This window comes from Drosophila gunungcola, chromosome 3R (assembly GCF_025200985.1).
Source record: "Drosophila gunungcola strain Sukarami chromosome 3R, Dgunungcola_SK_2, whole genome shotgun sequence".
Lineage (NCBI taxonomy): Eukaryota > Metazoa > Arthropoda > Insecta > Diptera > Drosophilidae > Drosophila > Drosophila gunungcola.
Window position 1 is genome coordinate 18,984,692 of NC_069139.1, and position 19,465 is coordinate 19,004,156.

The 19,465-nt window shown below is 37.9% G+C and overlaps 1 protein-coding gene across 1 annotated transcript; it reads right to left on the bottom strand.

Annotated features, from left to right (window-relative positions):
* Positions 1–3,322: 3,322 nt before the first annotated feature.
* Positions 3,323–4,915, bottom strand: LOC128261206 (uncharacterized). The gene has a single exon (XM_052994775.1). It carries the CDS (start codon positions 4,843–4,845, stop codon positions 4,441–4,443), a length of 405 nt encoding a protein of 134 aa, XP_052850735.1. The 5' UTR covers positions 4,846–4,915; the 3' UTR covers positions 3,323–4,440.
* Positions 4,916–19,465: the final 14,550 nt, after the last annotated feature.

Here is a 19,465-nt window from a genome sequence, read left to right on the forward strand (position 1 = left end):
CCACATCAGCATCGTGGGCCTGCTGCTCCACCTGCTCGGTGAATCCTTGCGCCTTTCGTGCACCGCTTTAGGACGACTCAGCCGAGTTTTCCGCATGTGAGCCCACAGACGCACCTGGGCGATCATGCTGCAGCCCCACTGAAAAGCACCCAACGCTGAAAAATTATCCTGCGAAAGCAATAAACGTTCGCAAGTGCATAAAATTTAATGCTCGTTTTGTGGACTCAAATCCGCATTATTTTGCGAGGAACTTAAGGCACAGAAGGGTATATTCTATGTGCGCACTTTTAACTGAAAGGGGGAATAAATATCCTAAAAGGCTACTTTACTTAAAAAACAAAAATGTGAGAATCATTAAAAAAAAAAGCTAAAAATTTCTAAGTGCATAAATATTAGCATTACCTTCTAAAATAAGTATTAAGATCATCTAGGAAAGTAAGCAACAAACTAATTACCGTTTCTTAAATCTATAAGGCTCATCAACAAGTTTCTATATTTAATATTAATGATTCCTTACAAAACAATATGAAAATTTGTATTTGGGATATATACGAATACCTCTTAACTAAAGAGAACGTAAATATGATATACATACAAATTTCAACCAAATAAACAAGATATTTCTGTGACACAACTGGGATAAACAGTGGATTTTTAAATTCGAGAAGAAATGTATCATGGGTATCATTTGGCCGACTTAATGGTGCTCTTATTTTTTGGGAGGAGTACTGCCGCCAAATGCATCCGCATTCGCATTCGCTTTTAGCGTGCGCAATTACACTTGAAGAAATCCTGGGGATTTCATGCGAAAATCCATTTGTCACAATGCCGAGTACGTGAGGCAGCGCTGCAGCTGCAGCAGTGCGTGTAAATGTGTCGTCCGGGCAGTGCGCGAGTCCTTCGGGTCCTGTGAATCCTTTGCGAGCTTCTGCCCAACTTGCCAGCTACCCAGCTAGTTCCACTGATTCTGATGCAGCCTGCACTGCCGGGGCTCCATCACAATGACACTTCATTTCAGTTGGCCTCTGCGGCAAAGGACTCCTCCTCGATGCTTTGCCAAAATATATGTACACATCTACATGCCTCGCGTCCGCATCCGCATCTGTATCTGTAAATGTGGTCATTGCCGGGAGCCCTTGGATGAGAAAATAGCCAGCTCTGGATTATTTGAAGCCGACCCAGAGCATTCGCTTAATGCAGTTTCTTCAACGACAGAGGAGGGCAGCTCCAAGCGTATTGGTAAAGTAAACGGATTCTCGGATTGTTGGTCTCCTGGATTCTTCGATTTTGGCAATCAAGTACAATTGTGTGCGGAACGTCAAAGGTTTTAAAGATTGGGAGTGGCAGCTGTGGTCGAAAGGGCTGCAAAGGCTTTCTAAATTTACAAAAATTTTAAATATAAAAAAAAAGCAGACAGCATCGTAAACCTTCTTTCTGTTCAATAATTAAAACGAAATTTTAAGGATTTCATTTCATATGTATAATAGATGACCTTAAGAAAATTTAAGGTGTAATAATGAGCATTATATACTTTATATTTCATATTTGCTTAGTTTTATTTCTAGTGCAAGTTTCGGTGAATGTGCTTTGCAAAAACTACTCAAATGTTTGTTTTTCAGGGCTAAATCTATTTAGCTGCAGTCTTAAATGTATATAAACACCATCAGACGCATATTTACCACTTCTCTTTGGGAAAAAGTAAGCCACAATGCCGACATCTTCACTTGACCGAGAACAAAGGCCAAAGGATTTAAATTAAAAGTACTTTATTCCAGCCCTTGATCTGTGCAATCCACCCTCGCTTTCACAGATTTCAAGTGCGAAAGTGAACGCCGCAAAAGTTTTCATAATCATGAATATTGTTTATCGCCCTGTGAGCAGCTCAGAGTTTGCAGGCTTTGCAAGTGCATCTGAGCATAATGAGATAGACTCCGGCCTCTAGACTTCAAACTCCCAGACTCCAGACTCTGGCGGAGTTGGTGGACGGAGTTAACTTGCAGCTTAAGCCGCTCGCTAAGTGCTAAGTAAAATATAAGCGGGGCCATAACAAAAGACTAAAAAGAAATGGTCTTTAGACACTCGACAACGCGTTGGATGGATATGGCTTTTAAAGCATGCCCCGTGATTCGTGTGGTTGGCTTAAAAAAAATACATTTTAATTGGCTGCGAGCTTTATTTTCATAATATATATGTTGTTTCAAGAGTTTACAGCGTATTTACACATAGAATTACATAAATGCTGAGCGCATTAACTTTAATTGAAAAGTATTTTTAATTAATAAATTTCAACACGTTGACGCCAGCACAGCACATAATTGCAAGTAGGCATTTAAAAGTGCCCTCTCCCCGGCAAAGGGCAATCATCACAACAATAACAATATAATGTCAGCACAAACAAGTGAATCGGACACATACATATATTTATATATATATATAAACCATAGTACATCGTATTGATATGTCAGACAACAACAATGGCAAACGGAACAGCGAGCGGCGGAAAAAAGGTTAATTGACCAACAAATAACTTAATTAAATCAAATGAAAATTAAACAATTCAATTTTTAATGAGGTTCGCTGGTTTTGACCTCGTTTCAATTATGAAAAGCAAGCACAATGGGCACAAGTGCTCGGAGTAGGCAGCTCCCGGATGACTGATTGGATGGATGGCCGGCTGGAGGTCGTTCCGCCCATCCGACAAAAGTGGAAAAGTGGCAGTTGCACAAGTGAAAGCTCCAATAAAATTTGGAATACCCTCAATTTGGACCGCCTTCTCAATTTCCCTGACCCTTCCTTTCGCATAAAAAATGTCAGTTGGAAACTATTAATTACAGGTGGGATACAAAAAATTTAAAAAGGATGGGATTTTCGAGCGTAGGGCGGACCACAGAAACACGCGTGATCTACTAATTGCTAAAATACTCAATTATACCTAAATTATTCATAAACTTTAATTAGGTTCTCTTTTCAAAAATCTAAGGAAGAATTTATTTAGCTGGAAATTTAGTTTAATGCTGATTTCTATTCTTTCCACATAGAACAACAAAAGACTAAAGTTACAATGTCGTAAGTATAAAATTTCAAGTACAATCCCAAAAGAGATTTTAAAAAGTGTTTTAAAACAAATATATTGAACTTTTTAAGTGGTCCACTTTGTATCTAAGTATTATAGTTAAATATGTTTTAAAACCAAATTATAAGACTTGTTCTGTATTTAAAATAATTATTTAAGAAATGTATATTGAATAAAGCCTTAATTTAAAGTTTAATACAAATATATGACATTTAAACAGATTTTAACAACTCGAAGACCAAAACTGAATTTGCATTCAATTTAATAAATGAACATATTTATAACTTTTGAGATGACAATCGCCATAGCTGTAAATAAAACCCAGTGGAATTAATAATTAATTTTCAATGATTTACAACGTGACAACTGTTCGTATAGGGATAATTCAATATTATAGCAGATCAACTATCAAAACTGAACATTCCCTCTCTTTACCAAATCAGAATCCGAATGCATACTGCCATTATGCTCCCGTTGGGAGTGAAGTTCATAAAAAATACATAAATTATGTAAATTGATTAAAAAATCAGCATACCTCGGCAATAAAATGATTATAAAGCAGAATGAATAAACAATAGCCACTTGCAAAACTGCAACAACTGCAGGACAGCACTTATAGAAGAACAATTTACTGCGGAGTGGCAATTGAAACTAAGACCATGGTGGAATGGAATGTATTTTATTTGATTTTACTCGGTTCCCTCTTTTGTTCGTTCAGTTGTTATTGTTGTACGTTTAATGAATTTTATTGATTGCAAATACAAAATAAGAACAGCATCACGCAAATGGAAACCATTTACAGCTTAAAAATATTTAATTACCAACAAAACCCCGCCCCCCTCGAAATGGGCAACGGATTTCGATGGATGTGGGTGGGGACGAAATGCTTCAGGTCTTGCCACCAAATTGCAATTAATCTTCTTTTAACAGCAAACTTTTGATCCGCTTTATTTGCATTTCGCTGCGGCCCACAACAACAACAACAGCACCACAAATGGAAAGAAGGTGACCGTGGAAGGAAAATAACGAAAATGCTTGTCATAAAAAATTATCAAGGGTTAAAAATTATGTTACGCGTTTCATTTCGGTGGCTGCGAAATGATTTATGCAAAATCTGTGCCCCCCAAAAATGAATATAAATTGTGCAATTTCATGTTGTTCCTTTCTTTGCCCCCTCTTCAGCTAAGCTCAACTTTTTGTGTGCTGCAAATTAATTTAAAAGCAGCAACAATAAGTAAAATAACAAAATGCGTGAGGGTCGGTCGTCGGTCCTGCCTGGGCATTATTTATAATCTCACACTGAAAGGTATCCTAATCGATTTTTTTTTTTTTGTTGCTTTTGTTTTGCTTCTCTTTAAAAAGCCGCATTAGCCGATGATAATTTTCTGATAGCCCGCTAGGTAGCCGGGATAGTAGCCACTGCCGTAGCCGTAATATCCAGGCGATGGTGAGCCGTAATAGTTATACGGATAGCCGGTGTATGACCAGGAGTAGCCACTGCCCCAGTTGAGGAAGGGAAACCCAATGATCCCGCCGCTGAAGAAGATGCCACGCCTCCGCCGCCCCGGAAGCACATTCCGCACGGTCTCGCCGCCCCGCACCGCAGAGCCCCCAATTTCCTGCTCGAATGACAGCAAATCCGTTTTTACATCGCCAACTGGTGCCACATCCTTGTCAGCAGCCGACGCGCCACTCAAGTGCGCGCCCAGCACCAAAATCGGCAGCAGCAGCAGCAACAGCAGCGGCAACACTCGACGCAACAACCGACGCATATTTAAATATTTAATTCAACGATGAAAATATGATATTTATATTTAATTGAATCTAGAAGCCGCTTCAATGCTTTCCTATTTATATGTAGACAAAAAAAAAACAAAAAAATAAACAATTTACTAGTAGCAAAGACAAAAAATGTTCTAACTTCCCAAACGCATTAGACGGGGCAATCAATGTAGTAAAGCAACAAAAATACAGAGAATATTTCACACGAAGCTCAGTTACTCTTTTTTTAAAGAAACTTAAGTTGAAATCCTTAAAAATTTTATTTTTCTTTGACTTTAAGTGCTGTTGCTCAAATTTAATATTGAATTTAAAAAAATGTCTGTTATCCATGATTTATTTAACATATTTAACCTTTTTTAAAATTTTTCTGGGCTGCATTTTCAACAAAAATATCTTCAATTTATGTTGGCTTCTGATTCGCTCTCGTTTTAAAACTCGCTATTGAAGCCAATGCAAATTTTTTTATACAAAACAGTAAAAACAGCTGAAACAGTTAAAAAAAAAGGTGTAGAATAATACAAAATAACCTTACCAACGAGAAAAACGATATGAGGCAATATAAAGGTTCAAGTCACAAGAAAAACACGACCCTTGAATACTCTACACCAAGTCACATTTTTTATGTAAGTGCTTAAACCTATTCAACTCGAGTACAAGTTCGGAAAAAATAGTCTAACTTGGCTTTGCGGCTTGGCCAGGGACTCAAAACACACTCTTGATGGTTATCCGTAAATCGCTTTATGAACCGAATTATGAAGGCATGACAGCACTTGTCTGATATTTGTCGCAAACACCCTCAAACTCACTCTCATTTGCACGACTGACTGGCAGACCTTGTGTCCCTTTTCACACATTACGCATACGCCGCGTTGTTGCGTTCTTTCGTTTCATTCGGTTCGCTTTGCAAGCTCGTTGGTTGCCAATTGACACATTTCATGTTCAGATATGCGTAAATAACAATTATTGTAATTTTTCAAAGCGCTCGTTGCGAGACAAAGCGTAGACTTGTGACAATTCAGCGATAATACAAAAGCGTAACCTTAACCGACAGCGTGTGAACCTTGAACTTGAGTGACAGGGCCAAAAGGCGCCGGATGTTTTTATTTTTTCCCCGCTTTTTCTTTCAGAACAAATACATAAATACATACTTACATATATGGGTATGGACGAGGATATGTCGATGTGCCCATGTCGGCGTGTGTGTATTCGCCAATGTGTCAACATTTTAGATTGCCTTGCATGATTTGCAAGAAAAATGAAGACAATAGTTGAGTTTTACACTCTCCACTCAACAGCCGCAACAAAAAAGGCAACAACACCAAGGGGCAAGTACTGCTGTCAGCGTGTCACGCGATTTGTTGCCTTTGAACGAGTATGCAATGAATATATTTGTCATAAAGGAATGTCGTGGCCCCGCTGTTTGTGGGTGTCGTCGAGTTCTTTATCCCCGATTAACAAGTACAAAGCGCGAAAGGGTGAAAATAACTGATGAAATGGTTAGTTCGACGCAGTGATACCCAATAAGGTGCTTAAGATATATAGATTTTAAGAATAAAAACTAATTTGGTGAAAAATGGCACAATTTATACATCTTTATCGACATTTTTATTAGAACTGTATAGGCAAAGGAATAAAAATAATAAACAAATTTATGTTCCTCAAAAAAGGGTATTTTTTTGACCAATACATTGAAATGGAATGTTAGAGTTAACATTTAAAAAAAAAAGTACCTTAAATTAAACGGAAAGTAAGCGTAGCACAGGTAATATCTTTTGTGAATATTTGAGTGCTTTTCTTTATTTTTTAATTAGATTACCTAATTTAAGCACGTTGAATGGCCATAAATATCTAAAAAAAAGCAAACCATATGTATGTCATATTCTTTTCTTGTTGTCCAATATCCCCAAACAAAACCTTTTAGCAATCAAGTCGAACTAAGACCCCCTGCAATGAGAAATCAGAATTGGGTTAGTTCCGTCTCTGTCGCATTTTAATTCTATTTGCACTTTCGGGCGAAACTTACAAATACAAAGGCGAACTATAAACAATGGAAGCGGAACGAGAACGTGAAATTGCGTTGCCCAGATAACTTCAACAACTTTTCGCGATTTCCGCGACTTGCGACTTTTAGTATTGTCTGCATTTGTCTGCGTGAGTATCTCTGTTCGATGAGTCCTTCTGTGTCGGTGTCTATGGGTGTGTGTGTGTGTCAGCAAATGACTCGAATGAAATTTATAAGCAAAGTTAGCTGAACGCAACGGCAGTGGCAAAAGTTGATAAGGGTTCGTTTAGTAAGCGAAGTTTTTCCGAAAAGCCAGCATATCTAAAGATACCAAGTGCTGGAAATTGGGAGGAGGATGTAGCATAGTTGTGGTCCCGTTTACCCCAAGTTCAACAGGAGGCCAATAACATGGCCAATGTATTAATTTACGCAAGTCAAATTCAAACTTTCAGTTGAGTTAATTAAATGCCCGCCCACTGCAGAGAGCTTAACTCAAATAGAAACTGATGATAAAAGGCACTGGTCAAGACGGCTTCCTAGAAGCCTCCCTCTTGTGAATAATAAGACGAAATCCTTGAATACACATTCAAAGAGGAAACTCCTGAATGACGTGTCAGAAACTACTCCAAATTTTGGCCAGTTAAACCCTTAATCATTGAACCTATTGTGTTCATTGAGTTCTCAGCAATTGTGAGTCCCATGGTAAATAAATGGTTTAAGCTTAAGAGAATAATAGGAGAGATTAAGTATTATATATAAAATGTACTGCATTTTATGCCCTTAAAAAGTCCAAACACCACAGCTATATGACCAGCAGCCAAGCTAGAAATATTTATCTTTTCAGCTTACCAACTAATTGTTGTTTTTCCTATAAATAAATGGATTTTAACTCACTTAAGTATTTTTTCTGTTAAAAGCCGTTTTTAATACCCCTTACTGCATAATTTCACGGAGAACCTCTCGATTTAATTAAAACAGTTAAACTGTAATTAATCTTTAACCACCTGCGCATTTCCTTGAATTTTTCACACTTTCCGGAATCAGCGTTGAGACACCATTCAAATAGATTTTAAAGAATAGACAACCGCTGAGTGCAACACAATACTGATTTAATTAAAAATTAACATCATATTTGTACTCGCTGCCTGGCAACCAATTCTTTGCGAAAACAAGCGTACAAATTCAATTAACTCTTTCATTAGTGCGGCAATAGCAATCGCCGAATGCAATTCATGCGCTTTACTATAAACAAATTCATTTCAGGACTTCTGGCGAGACGCAAGAAAGCTAAAGGACTGGGTGAAAAGAAAGTCATTGAAGAAAAATGTTGGCTTTGACATTTGCTCGAACGTATTATGACACTTAATGAGAAAGTTTTGTATTAATATTGGTAAACGAACTGGGGGCGCGAGTCAATTATCCCATTCCCTTCCAATGTCGCAGCAATTTTTTATTCAATTAGCGTTGATTTACGGTTTGCTATGTCATAAAACAGGGCTGAGGGCAAAGCCGTTGTGACGGCATAAACCTGAATATGTTTATGTGTAAGCGATTATGCAGAGAAAACAATTCTATCTAAAGCACAAAATTCGACAAATCTAATAAAGATTAAAGGTGGGTGAACTTACCTCTATATTATTTTCATTCTGAAGATGTATTATATTTATTTACTTAAGATGGTATTACTTTTATTATTTATTTTTGTGTCGAAATTTTAGGTAGTAAAAACATTTACATGCTTTTTAAAAGTTTTAATGAAGAGAACGCTTCAATATTCATTTATGTCATTCCGAATTTAAATGCCAAAAATTTAAAACAATTTATTTCAGTGTTCATATCTTTGATCTATAATGCTTACATTGAGGCGCATTTTGCTTAATCATCATTTGGCAACCCCAGCCCCGGCAGACTTTTTTATATCCCCATGATAATGACAGGTTGTGAGACAAAAAGTAACTTTTTCAATTTGATATAGCTTAATTGTTATGGTTGTTGCCCTGCGCCGCTCAGCTCCGCTGTGTTGTTGTTGCTATTATTATTATGACAGGGCACTTTGCGATGTCATTGTCGCTGTCTCACAGCCAGAGTGTCGGCTAATGTGTCGCCCGTTATTGGGGCTTCCCCCAAAAAGGTTATTTTTTGTATGACTTTTATGACATCGTAGCCGGCCAATAAATAAAGCATGACGCCCAGCAGCCCCGTCTATCCACGTTCCAAGGACTCGGATTTTCCCACAGTTCGGATTTTCTCCTCGCCCCGCCCCGCCCTCTCGACCCGAAACTTACCGCAGTTGGCCCAAACAAATGCCAAAGTAATCAGCTGGTTAGCTGACTGCTGCCTGGCCCCCTTTGCAAGAAGTCAAAAAGCAGTTTGGCAGAGTGTGTGGCAGCTTTAAATTCGTGCAGTCAGCACACAAAGAACACCGCAGACCCTCAACCTCGAGTTGGCCCCCTTCCTCCACCCCCAGAAACCCCCTTTCTGTCACACTCGACACAACTTAACTCTTGAACACATGCCGCCAGCAGGCACATGGAGGAGAAACTTTTGCGACGACGCCGAGGACGAGGACAGCCAACAATGAAGACGACGACCAAAACTTGCACTCGAAACATACACTCACACACGCCCGGGCACGGAGAGAAAATACCTTCCAAAACCAGATTTTACCTCAAAACCAAGATAGGAAAAATTCAAAAGTCACCAAATGAATTTTAGGCCTAAACGGATCTTGTGGCCATAAAAAAAAAACCCTATACAAAATATAAATATATTACTACAAAAATCTTTTGCTGATGTAAATAGCTATCTAAGAATTCTTAAAGTTTTTTTTGAGTCCAGTACTTACATTGCAAATTCCAAATCGTAAATGTCTGGCATAGTTTAATAATAATAAATACCTAAATAATTGAGTATATAACACTTTCATACATGTGTGAACCTTTGGAAATCTTACCTTTTCATTGAGTGTCATAAAATACATTATTAATAAACCTATTGCTTAAGAACTCAGCTCACAATTAAAGGACATAAAATGACAGAACAATTTAATGTGTTATTTATTTAAAGTGCTCTCAGCTTATGAAAAACCGTTTTTTTTAGCTTGATTATAAACGATCCCTCACCCTTCTAAGGCCTGCATTTTCTTTAGTGCACAAAAACCTTCAGGCAGTCATATAGATTCGGTCCCTAAAGTCAAGGGATCGCACAATGGTCAGTAAGTGGATTCGTTTCTATGAAAATTGGGTCGCCAATCGGCATTGAAGTTGGCATTTCAAAAAGCTGCTTGTAGTTGATATTCAAGTTGAAATCAATACAGTTTAGGTTTTGGAATACCACCATAAACAATGGCAATATCGATTAACAAAAGTTATCAGCTTAATCGAATATTTCACTATTATATAGATACCATGCGGAGTTTCTAATCGCCGAATAAAAATACATGAATGGAAGTCCCATTCATCGACTACCGCCCACTGTGCAATGGTCGGTTGCGATGCTGGGTAATTAGCCGTATTGAATTTTTGGCATAGAAATATACAAAGAATACCAAAACTTTGTTTTGTGCGCTCTGTGGCTGCCAGAGAATTTCACAACTTGTCAAATTTTACGTTGCTCCCCACGCACACACAAAACTACTTTGGTTAGGGCTCTGGCTCTGTCGGACGGAATGCTTTCCCAAGTGTCCATCTGCCCGTTTGTCCGAAACTCCGTCCATTTGTCCGTAAGTCCGTATGTCCGTCCGATTGTCCCTCCGTCCATTTGTGTTGCTCTTGGTGTTGGCCCAGCCTCTTGGTCAGTAGTTTACTGTCGGCGTCCAGCCCCCTCGATACATTTGTGCTACGTGACTGGTTACAACGCGTTAGGGGAGAGGACAAAACTACGGTTGAGGGCTTGGGATTCGAATTCGGGGGTCCCTACCCGCAAAACAACCTATACAATTTGTTGCTCCAAAATTGATTTGGCTTAATTCGTGCACATTTTAAATTTGGATACAACACATTTTTGACTAGGCAATACATTTTTGGCAGTTTCGCACATTCTTTAACAGTGTTACTAGTTGAGAAAAGTTTTTAATTCAATTTGTATGCTACTCTGAACTGCTTAATTATAGTGTTAAAAAGATACGAAACCAATTCCCGCTCAGTTTTAATGGAGTTTAATGTCTTCCGTTACCGAGTGAAGGAGGTATAATGGCAGGACTAATGTTAAAATGGTTGTATATAGGCTTTGAAGGCTATATATATTAACATGAAAAATTATCGAAAGTTGTTTAAGGTAAAAAGTGCAGCACTTGCAAAATATTAAATCAATAATTTATTGATAAATACAAATTTTAATCTCCCAATTAATATAATCTCCCAATATAATAAATACGAATTTAAGGATTTCAACCAAGATTAGTTTAATAATATTATTTATACCCAAAGAATTAAAACAAAACTGACTTTGCATACAAACATTTGATATGAACTTCAATCTGTTTTGAATTTAAATTTTCAAAATCCTCAAAAAAAAAAGCCTTGATTATCCGGAATGTGGCACTCCCTGATAAGGAAAATAACACTAAATATAGTAAATGACACCATTAAATTTTTTAGTTTTTCGTAAATCAATTAAGAACTCAAAGTCGTAATATAATTAATTTGTCATTGGCCAAGAATAACACATATTTAAACATCACAACTCAGCTGTCTAACAGATATTATGCTCATAAACTTAAAGTACCATTGAAGGGGCCCTTCCTTTGTCTTTATTGTTTTTTTTTTTTGTAATTAATTGACTTTCACACATTAAAATGCACATTAAAAGCTTATATTTTCCTTCCATTTACCAGACATAAACTTTTTTGCTAATACACATAATACAAAAATTTCTTTTTGGCCCCGCTTCTAAAGGGAATAAGAAAACTTTAAAAATTTTGCTCGATTGCTTAGTAATTTTTTGTTACAAAATTTTATTTTAGTAGTTAAAATCAAGTTAATTTCCTTCTTCTGGTTTAACAAATACACAATGCCCGCTTTTTATATTTTAAAATTAAAACCCGTAGACCAACAATGCAGAGATACACCACGCACACACGTATGTGTACACATAATTTGACGGCATGATGAAATGGGGTGGAGAATTAGGTGGGGAAAACCAGTGGGAGACTGAATGATTCCCTGGGGTGCATTTAGGACTAAAGCGGCATTTAAAATATTTACACAGCTGCCGCAAAACTATGTGCACACACTCGTACACACAAATACTAACATGCATAATACATTTGCTCATTATAACGGCAAACATCGCATTTGAGGGGTTTTTCGAGGTTACGGGGGCGTTGAAAACACATAGTTCGTGGCTGCTGAAAAACCCAAACCATACACAAATACTCCAAGTTTATTTTGTTATTTGTATTAATGATGGCAAGGAAGCGAAAAAGCGCAAAAACTAATACGAAACTTCGTTAATATGAAACGACAAAACTACTTAAAAACTTTCGCATGCCATAAGTCGATCCGGAGCAGGCACAGAACCCAAAAAACAGCAAACAAATCCCAAACCCTACAGACTCTAGACTCTAGATGGAGGTAAGCCCGCGCAAATAGTGGTAGCGCAGGAAATTGGGAAATGGCAGCGGCAACGAAAACTAAAGTAAATACCTAACAACAAGCAAATCCCTTGATGAGTTATTAAATCATTTTAAGCCACTTACAACTAAAAACAAATTGAAATATCACGCAATACCTTGGAGAGTTGAGCGCGAGACCCACGCGACTACTCGCACCACCAAAGCACAAGCCACCAAAGCACAAGCCACCAGCCACCCACCACCCACTTATTTGGCCACCCGCTGCGTTCAGTGGTGCTAATGTTGCTGTTTTTGCTTGTAGCAGGCCAAACGTAACAACTTAATAACGTACTAAGCTCCAAACACAAATATGAATACCAGGGCAGGTTCGCTGCCACGCCTCCCGCCCCGCAATCCCTATGGCATTTTTCGGCTGCTCACCTCAACTACCACTAACGAAGACGGGCACACACATACACCCACACAAAGAAAAACATTGTGTTTAATTTGAAAATTTATGTAAATGTTAAACAAATTTTAGAGTAACATTTATTCTCGTTCATGTTCATGTTCAGATATCCTGTCAATAATGGATAATTATTAAAAATAATTTATCTTTTAGTAAACTATATAATTAAGGTGACTAAAAATCACATTATTATATTGTCTTTCAAATAGATAAACAATTTAAAAGGTACATAAAAAGGCGTAGAAAAAAGATCATCTTCTTCTTCTTGCAAGTGGCACAAATATCCTTAAATAATAATTCCTTACAATTGAATAGGTGGCAGTAATTAGAAGAAAAAGTCAAGCGAAAAAAAAATTTCCTGATAAATATTCTAGTTAAAACTCTTTTCACGCCGTGCATACGCACCACATACTGCGCTGAAGTGCTTTCTGGTTGCCTGCGTAAGTGCGGCGACTTCTGATTCGCATTCAGCTCTTCTTCAGCTCGAGGCCCGCCCCAAAAACGCTAATAACTTTTAAGCTGGGCCCAAACTTTTTTCAGCCAACATCCGCCCAGTCACCTCACCTCACCGCCCACCCCTCACACATTTCCTGCCCCTCCTCAGCGGTTCTCTCGTGCCTGACGATGCGACTTCCGCTTTTACCCCATTCAACTTAGCTGCTTAGCACAGTGGTCTAAGTTATGGCTTAGGAAAATTCTAATCACCTTGTGTTCATCAACTTGCTCTTAAATTAGTTCAACGTTTAAAGAACCTTCAATGCTTAGAAGTGTTTATTTACAGGAACGCGACAGCAATATTGTCATACTTGTCGAATACGTAATTTATACTTATACTTCATTATTTTTTTTTCCAGCACATAACAAACTGGCGTATACAATTTGTAGTTTTATTGTAAAATTATTTATATCTTCTATATTTAAGGATGTTTATATTTGAGAATTAGGTAGATACAGTCAGAAGAATTATGTGTAAAATCAAAACAAATAAGTTAAGATTAAATTAAAATGTTCTATAATATGTGTGCTATCAGCCTTACTATTTTTTCATCAATTGTCTTAGTAAATTATAATGGAGTAGTTAACAATAAAAAAGGCCCACTGTGCTACTTTAGAAACGGCAGGGCTGGCTGCTCGTTGAAAACTTGCTCAATAGTTGGGTGCGATGTGCACCCACACACAGCCACACTCGCACACACACTCCGGTGTATTTGCCGAGCAGGGCCTACATGTGTATACACACGCCTCCTGTGCGGCGGCAACTTGAGTCGCAGCCCAGAAGTCAGTCGGCGGAATCGGCGACGCACTGCGAAAAGCTTGGGAAAAGCGGCTGAGGAAAAGCGACGTGTTTGCAGCGCAAGCAAAACTTTTCATTAAACTTTTTTTTTGTGGCAGGAGGCGGTTGGGATTGCTGCGATCTCCTCCTTAACGTGAAACCACAAGCATTAATATTGTTTTGTGTGCGAAAAATCAGCCAAAATTACGACACTTGAGTGTGTTAAAAGTTGCGCGCGCTGCTCGCTGCTCCATCTCTTTGCTCATCGTATTCCTCTTCCGCTCGCTCCCAAAAATCGAAAAGTAAAAGAAAAGTAACGACGAGGAAAAGAAAAAGTGAAAAGTAGCAGGAAAAGTTTGCGAACGGAGTCGCAGGAAGAACACGCAAAACAGCAAAAGACAGCACAAAAGTTGGCCAAAACCGGCTGGCGACGGTGTCGAAAGGATAGCTGCCAGCCTTGTCTATCACAGAAAGCATCCTGGAGAGGCTGCTGGAAAGTCATTGGAGAATCCACTGGGAAAATTCCACAAAAAAAATTTAAAATTCAGAATTAAGTAATTTGCCTGCATTAAAAAAACTTTAAAATTTAAAAAAGTACTTTTAGCCGTTAAGCTCATAATATTTTTTTGTAAATAATAAAATACAATTCAATTTTAAAGAACTTAGTTGATTTATTGTTTCACTGCAGTATTTATAACCTATAATACACTTATCAATATTTCTTTTTTCTCTTTAAGACAACTTTTATATATAGTATTTCGTATTATTTTATTTATTTTTTTAACTTCAATTAAAACCTTTTATTTGTGTTCAAGCCTAAACTTAAAACTAATCAAGCAGTTCCTTCCGTTTGAAACTAATATTTACTCTCCCAACAATCGATTTTTATTTTAATGGTTAAAAGAACCCAATTTATTAAAAACATTATTAAATGGAATTTGAAAAGTTGGTATTTGGCATTCAAAATTATTACAAAGTAAATACTAAGTCAAAAGTTTTTTTTGTTAGTGTTACATGCTTTGTTTCTTGAAAACTTGGCCTGCATTTAAAAGCTTTTTCTTATAAAACTAAACTATGTTTTTTTAAGTGCAGATAAAGCAGAATCCGGAGCTGCATAAGCAGCTGAAAGTAGGTGGGCAAAATAGCAGGGAGTGTGGGCTGGGAGCAGCAGACATCTTTGATGGCTCGCCCTGAGCTTGGTGCTCTGTGTTCGGTGCTCGTAGTTTGCTTTCCCTACTTTTGCCAGTTTACACGCACCGCTGGGATTTCACAGTGGCAAAGAGGCGAAAAAGTTACCATGATCCATTAACATTAATTGTTTGGCGGCGGTGGTGGCGTCGATGGTGAAGTCGGCCCAGAAGTCGACGTCGTCGGCAGTGGGACAACTTGCTTGGGATTTGCTCGACACGCCAGCAACTACAACCGAACAATGGAGGAGCTGCGACTCCAAAGACGCTGCCAACATTCGGCTCGGCGAGGTGTGTATTACAATGACAGGGCAGGAAAGTTTTTCGGCTCATCCCGCCCCACGATCCCCCATTGAAAAGCCAAGGAAACAGACAAACGTGAAGACACGGAACCCCGGAGTTGACTAAATTCAATTAGAGCTGGCCCAAATTGGCATGCGCACACCTGTCATTCCGCTTGATAATGATGCATCTGGTGCGGCCAACCAAACTACGCCAATCCTTTGACAACTTTGTCCTCAGTCAGCGAAAAGTTTAACCCATTTAAAAGGCCAAATTCAATCAATGTTGTACTCGTAAACTTTAAGATTTGAAGGTAAAATGGTGTCATTATAAAATAATGTAGTACAGATGAAGGTAATTTCTATGAAAATTCATTTATTTAAAAGTGAAAAACTCACTGCTACATGAACATATTGCAGAGTGTTACAGAACATGTAAAGAAGACTTATCTCAAAACTTGCTGGTAATTTGTAAGAAAATTGAGGGCCATCTTTTCACTCCTGCTAAAGACACACTTTCAAACTAAATCAATTAAAGTTATTCAAGCAAATTTAAACTCGCCGCACAACTCGCAAAGACATGCAGAAACGGAAAGAAGAAAAAATTGTAGGGAGAACCGGGCGGCGGCTTTTCACACTTGTTAATCACATTTTCGCGTCTTAAGCAAATAGCTGGCAAACTCTGGTGCCCCCGACTCGTTGTAATTAAGCGGCTTAGGCGTTTGAAAGCCTCTGCGGCACAAAAGCGCTGCCTGCTTTTAGGCTTTCGGGCGCCACAAAACCAAGGTCGCTGCCATCTCTCCTCGCTGTCTTCAGAGGGCAGTTTATCGAATTAAAAAAAGCAATAAGCAAGGGGCCAGGAGGGCACGAGTGAGCTCAGTCCAGCTCACACTTCATTGTTCCCAACTTGGCGCGGAGGGGAACAATAAAACTGAAGTGGCTGCAGGGATGCCTCTGGTCCACTGGCTCTCCAGAGGGGTGTGTCCTTAAAGACACTGATCAAAAAGAATACTGAACAGAATATATAAATGAGCAAAAACTGTGGTATACCAAGGTCCAGAAAGATTTTTAAATAGAGTAAGCAACCCCCCAATTTGGTTTTTATTTAAAGGACACTCAAATAAAATTTTAAATATTATTAAAAATAATCCTGATCTTCTACAAGGACACTCAAATAAATTTTCAGTAATTATTCAAAATAATCTTGATCTTGAACAAGTGTTAGGAAATCGATAAAACTATCAAATGTTTTTAATATACTTCGACGATTTTAATGGTTCATAATTATAATAAGTCGTTTAAAAGGAAGATTGGACCTGATAAAAATATTTAAGTACTTGAATCGAATTGAAAAAGTTAAAACATTTCGTGACGAATGTGTTAATATGGTTACACTGCTATGCCATTTTACTTTTATAAATAATCAAAAATAGGTATTGATTATAAATTTAACTAATAGATTTAATAAACGCATGTAGTGTTTGATGATAAGGTAAAGTATTAGAACACCAGTATTCATGTTCTTAAATTTAAAGGTATGAAAAAACTCTCAATCAGATTCAAAGATATTCCTAATTTTTCTGCGGTGTATGTATACATAGTGGGGGCGGAATGGGCCATGTGCGGCCAGGGGCTGGACCAGGCAAAGTTGGCATAATTATTTCATTAACACTTAACAAGTGGCCAAGCTGAGTCTGGCGGGATCCGGAATTGAGGACCGGGTCCGGGACTGGGAAAGAATACGGGTTGCTGTCCGTCGGCGGAGCGCAAAAACTTTCGCATTACGCATTTGTGTGCAATTTTCAAATTAACAATTGTTAATTTTGCTCTTGTTACCAGCCTCGCTTTTCTTTTATTCTTTCCTTTTTTTCCAGCATGCGGGCGGCTAACAAAACAAAACGTAAAATGAACACAACAAAGTTTAACAAAAAACATTACAAATATATAAATTTGACCGTTTGCCTTTTAAAAATACATTTTTTCTTGGGCACTGTCCCGTTGTAGGTTTTCTTCGTTAATTTTTTTTTATTTTCTCTTACCAACTTTTTATTGCGTGTTTAGCATAATTTTTTAATAATTACATTTTTGTGTGCTTGACCAAAAAAAAAAAATTAAATAAGGGAGAACTTGAAAATAAGAACGAAACCAAAGAATAATAAGCAACAAGCAGTGGGAAAAGGAAACGAAACGCGCTCGTTGACTGTGGGCAAAAGTTTAGCAAAGTTTATTTGCATTACTGACAAACTGTTTAATTAGGGATTTTTTCTAAGATTTTTCAGCAGCGAAACTTTGCGGCAGGATGTGCCTACATCTACATTCCCATCCGTGCACGCGTATTTGTGTTTGCTTTTGAGAGTGTGTGCCCCGCCACAAATACAATTAAACAAGGCATCCGGGAGAGCACACAACGAAACCAAAAAAAAAATCATTCTTAATCTGGCCAAAGTGTGTTGAGGTTGATGGCTAATTTATGTGATATTCCTGACAGGCCGCGAATTAAAGTTTATAAAAACACGCCGAATTGAACTTGAAGGTTTTTGGTTAAAAGCTCATTTCATTCTCATAATAAATAAATACGATATCTTTTAGTCCTTTCCTAATATGATTGCACAGTTAACACAATCAGGAAATGCAGGTTAAATAAATTATTATTTTTCTGCACAATCACAATTCAACTAAACTAAATTCTTGCGTATTGTATTTTGATTGTTTTTGTCTAAATTTGCAAATATTCACACAGAAAATTTAATAATATTTAATCTAATTGTTGGTTGAGTTCTAACAATTACAAAGCAAGCTTATCAATAGGTAACCGTCTAAAATTTACTGAAAAATAAATACACCTCAAATAATGGCAATTTTCATGTTTATTCGAGCAAAAACATATCAAAAGATTACTGTAAAATTCTGCAAGCCGAATGAACATTGCACTAGCCTGTTGAATAATATTTTAGTTTCTATTGCATGGCATAAATATGATTAATAAAACCTTAAGAAGTAAAGGTCTTGTTGGATAAACAATTACGTATAACTGAAAACAAGAGAGATAACATTATAACAGATTTAATAAATTGAATAATATTTCTGTTTTTATTTAAGCACATAATAAATTGCAATAGTAGTATGATGTCGTTTAATATTATTATTATCACGTTTTCTTAGTAAAGCTGCTCCCAAATTCTCCCTTATCTCTACAAAACTACTTCTTTCCCTGAACGTTGCAAGTTACTGGGGATAATGTTATTACCCTATTCCATTCGCATTGTTATTTCGCACTGGTCAAAACACCCGAAGCATCTGTGGGAATATCAGCATCATGGAGCAACAGCAAAGAGGACCACAACCACAGACGAACAGATTGCCAGGGGAAAAGATGGACGGACAGGCTTTCACATTCTGATAGGAACTGTCAGTCACTCAAGCAGTCCGTTAACCAGGCAGCCAAGCGTTAGGACCTGGTCTAGCTGAGCTGGCCAACCGAATTTGCTCGCATCATTGTAATTGTTAATTACTCAGATATTTATTCTCTTTTTTCTCCCGCCCCCAAAGAATCTGCTGCTTTTAATACGCACGCACGCACAGGGCAATTTGGCCAGCTGCTGCTGCCAGAGGCTCGTGCATATTTATGCTTATGGCCACATCTTCTGGCCAAGCCACGAAAGTAGCGCTGATTTGGCCGCCGCACGCTGCTAACAAGCGATGACCACCCATCCCACCCACAAGCACGTCAACACCAAACAACGTCGTCATGCCATTTGGCAGTGGGTGGAAAACGGATGTGGAAAGAGAGCTTGCACTGAGAGAATTTTTATTTTTCATTTAAAAATGTTCTTAATCACACACG

Excerpts from the sequence above, each read along its gene's own strand:
- LOC128261206 (XM_052994775.1), bottom strand. The coding sequence starts at position 4,845 with ATGCGTCGGTTGTTGCGTCGAGTGTTGCCGCTGCTGTTGCTGCTGCTG.